The sequence below is a fragment of the Babylonia areolata genome, chromosome 9, assembly GCF_041734735.1.
Source record: "Babylonia areolata isolate BAREFJ2019XMU chromosome 9, ASM4173473v1, whole genome shotgun sequence".
Taxonomy (NCBI): domain Eukaryota; kingdom Metazoa; phylum Mollusca; class Gastropoda; order Neogastropoda; family Buccinidae; genus Babylonia; species Babylonia areolata.
In genome coordinates, this window is record NC_134884.1 from 40,988,954 (window position 1) to 40,996,083 (window position 7,130).

The 7,130-nt window shown below is 43.2% G+C and overlaps 1 protein-coding gene across 1 annotated transcript in view; it reads right to left on the minus strand.

Annotated features, from left to right (window-relative positions):
* The window catches only part of LOC143285640 (uncharacterized), an 11,667-nt gene extending 4,774 nt beyond the window's left edge, over nucleotides 1-6,893 (minus strand). Inside the window, exons 1-4 of the mRNA XM_076593036.1 lie at nucleotides 6,888-6,893; nucleotides 4,375-4,500; nucleotides 3,267-3,920; nucleotides 1,260-1,369 (exon numbers count right to left, since the gene is read on the minus strand). Of these exons, the coding sequence (XP_076449151.1) occupies nucleotides 1,260-1,369; nucleotides 3,267-3,920; nucleotides 4,375-4,500; nucleotides 6,888-6,893 (896 nt within the window). The remainder of the gene's footprint in view (nucleotides 1-1,259; nucleotides 1,370-3,266; nucleotides 3,921-4,374; nucleotides 4,501-6,887) is intronic.
* Nucleotides 6,894-7,130: the final 237 nt, after the last annotated feature.

Sequence of the window (7,130 nt, forward strand, 5' to 3'; positions counted from 1 at the left end):
TGTTGTTTTTGTCGTTCTTGTCACTGTTGTTGTTGTCGTCGTCGTCGTCGTTGTTGTTGTTGTTCCTGTTGTTGTTGTTCCTGTTGTTTCTGTCGTTCTTGTCACTGTTGTTGTCGTTGTCGTCGTCGTCGTTGTCGTTGTTGTTGTTGTTGTTCCTGTTGTTTCTGTCGCTCTTGTCACTGTTGTTGTCGTCGTCGTCGTTGTTGTTGTTGTTGTTGTTTCTGTCTTTCTTGTCACTGTTGTTGTTGTCGTCGTCGTCGTCGTCGTTGTTGTTGTTGTTCCTGTTGTTTCTGTCGTTCTTGTCACTGTTGTTGTTGTCGTTGTCGTCGTCGTCGTTGTTGTTGTTGTTGTTGTTGTTGTTGTTCCTGTTGTTTCTGTCGTTCTTGTCACTGTTGTCATTGTCGTCGTCGTCGTCGTCGTTGTTGTTGTTGTTGTTGTTCCTGTTGTTTCTGTCGTTCTTGTCACTGTTGTTGTTGTCGTCGTCGTCGTCGTTGTTGTTGTTGTTTTTGTTGTTCCTGTTTGTTTGTTTTTTTGTCGTTCTTGTCACTGTTGTTGTTGTCGTTGTCGTCGTTGTTATCGTTGTTGTTGTTGTTGTTCCTGTTGTTTCTGTCGTTCTTGTCACTGTTGTTGTTGTCGTTGTCGTCGTTCTTGTCACTGTTGTTGTTGTCGTTGTCGTTGTTGTTATCGTTGTTGTTGTTGTTGTTCCTGTTGTTTCTGTCGTTCTTGTCACTGTTGTTGTTGTCGTTGTTGTCGTTGTTGTTACTGTTGTGTCCGTTGTTGTTGGCGTTTTAGTCACTGTTGTTGTCGTCGTCGTTGTCGTTGTTTTTGTTGTTGATGTTGTTGTTGTTGTTCCTGTTGTTTTTGCTGTTCTCGTCGTTCTTGTCACTGTTGTTGTTGTCGTAGTCATCGTTGTTGTTGTTGTTGTTGTTGTTCCTGTTGTGTCTGTTTCTGTCGTTCTTGTCACTGTTCTTGTTGTCGTTGCCGTCGTTGTTATCGTTGTTGTTTCTGTTGTGTCCGTTGTTGTCGTCGTTGTCGTTGTTGTTGATGTTGTTGTTGTTGTTCCTGTTGTTTTTGCTGTTCTCGTCGTTCTTGTCACTGTTGTTGTTGTCGTCGTTGTTATTGTTGTTGTTCCTGTTGTGTCTGTTGTTCATGTCGTTTTAGTCACTGTTGTTGTTGTCGTAGTCATCGTTGTTGTTGTTAGTGTTGCTGTTGTTGTTGGTTATGTCAGTGTTACGCTAAGGATCCATGGAGAGGCTGACCAACGACACTTGACGGGGCATGTTTTGAATTCCACGGCCTGACCCCTGACCCCTGACCCCTGGGAGTCACGACAGGTGCGTGGAGGAAGGAGACAGAGCACATGGCCGCACTGCGATAAGCCAGATGTGACGTCATGAGCACACTGAAAATAGCCCCCTGTTCCAAACGACTGAACACGGAAAACAATAAGGTAAAACGATGCCCTTTTTTTTTTGAGAGAGAGACTTTCATGTTGTCACAAGTCTGAAGGATAGATAACACGAGAAACCTATCGAGCAAGCACCTGGCAAACCCGTAGAGAAGAAAAGAACCCACGGGCGATAACAACAACAACAACAACAACAACAAAGGGTTTGTCGAAATTCTGTAGAAAAATCCGCTTTGATTGTACAACAAGCGCAGTCAACAACAACAACAAAAAAAAAAAGGAGACAGACACAGACACACACAGACACACAGACACACACACATACATGCATACACACACACACACAGGGGAGGCGATGCTGTTGCCATGTACTCTACCCTGCCCAGGAGGAGAAAAAGCCGAATTTCACACAGAAAAATCTGTTTGTGACAAAAAGTAACATCACACAATACAACGCAACGCCAAGCAACGTAACGCAACACAACACAAGCTCTGTTTTGTTGTTTTGGTTTTTACTGTTGTTGTTGTCGTTGTCATCGTTGTTGTCCTTATTGCCGGCTGTTCCTGTTGTCGTTGCTGTTGTTGTTATTGTAGCTGTTGTTGTTGTTGTTGCTGCTGTCCAGTTGTGGCCCGCATTGTTCTTGTTGTCGTCTTTGTTGTAAGTGTTAATGTTATTACCGTTGTGGGTGTTACGATATTTTGTATTTTTATTTCTTTTTATCACAACAGATTTCTCTGTGTGAAATTCGGGCTGCTCTCCCCAGGAAGAGCGCGTCGCTACACTACAGCGCCACCCATTATTTGTTGGGGTTTTTTTTCCTGCATGCAGTTTCATTTGTTTTTCCTATCGAAGTGGATTTTTCTACAGAATTTTGCCAGGAACAACCCTTTTGTTGCCGTAAGTTCTTTAACGTGCCCTAAGTGCATGCTGCACACGGGACCTCGGTTTACCGTCTCATCCGAATGACTAGCGCCCAGACCACCACTCAAGGTCTAGTGAAGTGGGAGAAAATATCGGTGGCTGAGCCGTGATTCGAACCAGCGCGCTCAGATTCTCTCGCTTCCTAGGTTCCAGAGGGAGGTTGACCGATGACAGACAGATGACGGACGTGTTTTGAATGTAAACCCATGGAGGTGCAGGTATTGCCACATGTGAGGACCCAGCGAAGCCGTAAAGAAAAAGAACACCACGGGCAACAAACATAGGGTTCACAATTCTATAGAAAAATCTGCTTTGATCGTAAAAACATAAGGACAGGCCCAGCGCTTCCTTTTTGAGGAAGTGTCTGGGTTTGTTCCAATGTACCTTTTATTTACCTGTGTGCTAGCTGAATCGGTAGCGTAAGCAGCACTGACTTGAAGTTGTGTACCTTGTGAATGGAGAGAGTTACCACTCTTTACTATTTGTTAATCGTAAAAACATATACATTCACTCGCAGACAGAAAAAAAAAAAAGAGAAGAGAATGATTATGCTTCTTCTTTTTTTTTTTTTCTTTTTTTTCTTTTTTTTTTTTTAATAGAGAGACAGGAGGTGCGGCTTTTGCGCTGCACTCTCCCCTCCCCGGATGGAGAGCCACTGAATTTCACACAGAGTAATCTGTCATGACAAACAGTAGAATAACACAACACAACACAACACAGCACAACACAACACAACACAACACAACACAGCACAGCACAGCACAGCACAGCACAGCACAGCACAGCACAACACAACACAACACAACACAGCACAGCACAGCACAACACAACACAACACAACACAGCACAACACAACACAGCACAGCACAACACAACACAGCACAACACAGCACAATGCTACAAAACAAAACGCAACATAACGCACCGTAATGTAACGCAACACAGTGCAATGTAACGCAACGTAACGCAACACACTGCAATGTAACGTAACGCAACGTAACGCAACACAGTGCAATGTAACGCAACGTAACGCAACGTAACGCAATGTAACGCGACACAGTGCAATGTAACGCAACGTAACGCAAAAAAGTGCAATGTAACGCAACATAACGCAATGCAACGCAACACAGTGCAATGTAACGCAACATAACGCAACATAACGCAACGTAACGCAACACATTGTAATGTAACGCAACGTAACGCAACACAGTGCAATGTAACGCAACAAAGTGCAATGTAACGCAACATAACGCAACATAACGCAACATAACGCAACGTAACGCAACACATTGTAATGTAACGCAACGTAACGCAAAAAAGTGCAATGTAACGCAACATAACGCAATGCAACGCAACACAGTGCAATGTAACGCAACATAACGCAACATAACGCAACGTAACGCAACACATTGTAATGTAACGCAACGTAACGCAACACAGTGCAATGTAACGCAACAAAGTGCAATGTAACGCAACATAACGCAATGTAACGCAACACAATGCAATGTAACGCAACATAACGCAATGTAACGCAACACAGCGCAACGTAACGCAACGTAACGCAACGTAACGCAAAACAACGCAAGCTCTCTTTTGTTGTTTCGGTTTTTGTTGCTGTTGTTGTTGTTGTTGTGTTGTTTTTGTTGTTGCGGTTGCTGTTGTCATTGTTATTATTGTCGTAGTTGATGTTGTTGTGGCCGCTGTTGTCTTTGTCATCGTTGTCGCTGCTGATGTTGTTGTAGTGATTGTCCTTGCTATTGTCCTTGCTGTCGTCCCTGTTGTCGTTATCGTTGTCATTGTTCTTGTTATTGTAGCTACTACTGTTCGCTGCACTGAATTGTTGTTCACGTCGTTCTGGTCGTTTTTGTTGTTGTTGTTGTCGTCGTCGTCTTTGTTGTTGTAATTGTAAATGTTACCGTTGTTGGTGTTACGTTAAGGATCCAAGGATCTGAGGGGGCGGGGGGAGGGGTGGGGGTTGGGGGGGATGGGGTGGGGGGTTGACCGACGACAGATGACGGGCGTGTTTGGAATTCCACGGCCTGACCCCTGACCCCTGACCCCTGGGAGTCACGACAGGTGCGTGGAGGAAGGAGACAGAGCACATGGCCGCACTGCGATAAGCCAGATGTGACGTCATGAGCACAGTGAAAATAGCCCCTGCTCCTAACGACTGAACACGGAAAACAATAAGATATAATAAAACGATGCCTTTTTTTTTTTGAGAGAGAGACTATAACGTTGTCACAAGTCTTTCCTAGATGACTCGATTTAAACCGATCGAGGTTCCGATATTGTTGCCGCAACATAATAATAATAATGGATACTTATATAGCACACTATCCAGAAATCTGCTCTAGGTGCTTTACAAAAGCGCTTTTGTTAACATAAAACATTACATCTATGTTACATCCACACACCAAAATGTTACCACCGACACACACACATAGACACAGACACACACACACACGCGCGCGCGCGCGCGCACGCACGCACGCACACACGCACACACACACACTTCATACATACATTTTAACATACATGTGTATCTAACAGCTATCCTAACACATACGCACACATTGGCAGGCACAAACTTACATATACCCAGCAAACCCGCAAAAGAAAAGAACCCACGGCAACAACAAGCAAAGGGTTTGTCGAAATTCTATAGAAAAAAAATCCGCCTTGATTGTAAAACAAATACTCAGACAAAAAACAATAAACAGATGAGAATAAAATTATTTATTTTAAAAAAGAGAGAGAGAGAGAGAGAGAGAGAGAGAGAGAGAGAGAGAGAGAGAGGGGAGGAGGCGCTGTCGTTGCGATGCACTCTACCCCGTCCGCGGGGAGGGTTGGGGGTGGGGGGGGGTGGTGGGGGGGGGGGACGGGGGGGGGGGGCAGAGCAACCGAGTTTTACACATAAATCTGTTGTGCCAAAAAGTAGAATAACACAACACACACACAAAAAAACAACAACAACAAACAAACAGCAACACGACACAAGCTCTGTTTTGTTGTTTCGTCTTTTTTTGTCTTTTTTTTTTTTTTTTTTTTTTTTTTGGTCTTTTTTTTTCCCCCTTTGACTTGACATTGTGTAACGTCCCGTCTTGTCTCTCCCCTTGTCTTCTGTTATGGAGTGGTGTCCTGTCTTGTCTGGTCTTTTGTAACCATGAGCTGTCTTGTCTTGTCTTTTGTAATTGTGAGCTGTCTTGCCTTGTCTTGTGTAATTGTGAGCTGTCTTGTCTTGTCTTGTGTAATTGTCAGCTGTCTTGTCTTTGTCTTTTGTAACTGTGAGCTGTCTTGTCTTTTGTGATTGTGAACTGTCTTGTCTTTTGTAATTGTGAGCTGTCTTGTCTTGTCTTGTGTAATTGTGAGCTGCCTTGTCTTTTGTGATTGTGAGCTATCTTGTCTTGTCTTTTGTAATTGTCAGCTGTCTTGTCTTTTGTAATTGTCAGCTGTCTTGTCTTGTCTTGTGTAATTGTCATCTGTCTTGTCTTGTCTTTTGTAATTGTGAGCTGTCTTGTCTTTTGTAACCATGAGCTGTCTTGTCTTGTCTTTTGTGATCATGAGCTGTCTTGTCTTGTCTTTTGTGATTGTGAGCTGTCTTGTCTTTGTCTTTTGTGATTGTGAGCTGTCTTGTCTTGTCTTGTGTAATTGTCATCTGTCTTGTCTTGTCTTTTGTAATTGTCATCTGCCTTGTCTTGTGTAACTGTCAGCTGTCTTGTCTTTTGTAATTGTGAGCTGTCTTGTCTTGTGTAATTGTCATCTGTCTTGTCTTGTCTTGTGTAATTGTCATCTGTCTTGTCTTTTGTAATTGTGAGCTGTCTTGTCTTGTGTAATTGTCATCTGTCTTGTCTTTTGTAATTGTGAGCTGTCTTGTCTTGTGTAATTGTCATCTGTCTTGTCTTGTGTAATTGTCATCTGCCTTGTCTTGTGTAATTGTCATCTGTCTTGTCTTTTGTAATTGTGAGCTGTCTTGTCTTGTCTTGTGTAATTGTCATCTGTCTTGTCTTGTGTAATTGTCATCTGTCTTGTCTTTTGCAATTGTGAGCTGTCTTGTCTTGTCTTTTGTAATTGTGAGCTATCTTGCCTTGTCTTGTGTAATTGTGAGCTGTCTTGTCTTGTCTTGTGTAATTGTGAGCTGTCTTGTTTTTGTAATTGTGAGCTGTCTTGTCTTGTGTAATTGTGAGCTGTCTTGTCTTTGTCTTTTGAAATTGTGAGCTGTCTTGTCTTGTGTAATTGTGAGCTGTCTTGTCTTGTGTAATTGTGAGCTGTCTTGTTTTGTCTTGTGTAATTGTCAGCTGTCTTGTCTTTTGTAATTATGAGCTGTCTTGTCTTTTGTAATTGTCAGCTGTCTTGTCTTGTCTTGTGTAATTGTGAGCTGTCGTGTCTTGTCTTGTGTAATTGTGAGCTGCCTTGTCTTGTCTGTTGTAATTGTGAGCCGGGTGAGATGGAGAGAACTGGTTGCCAGGTCATCAGTGGAGACTAGCGGATAGAAGGGGGAGGAGGAGGAGAAGAAAGAAACAAAACAGCAAAAACTCTGCTTATGGGGGCACGGACCGACATCTTTCCCACACAACTATTAAACTCTCTCCATACGAACGGCGAAAGAGACGACGTTAACAGCGTTTCATCTCAATTACCATCATCAAAATATTGCAAGCAGAACGCTCTTATACTGAAGAGGTGAATGTTGACAAAGAATGCCACAGTTCTGACGACGGAAGCTAAAGGTTGGATCATTGAGACACCCACTGGACATCCGAGGGGTCTGTGTAGAGGAGAAGAGAGGACTGGCCGTAC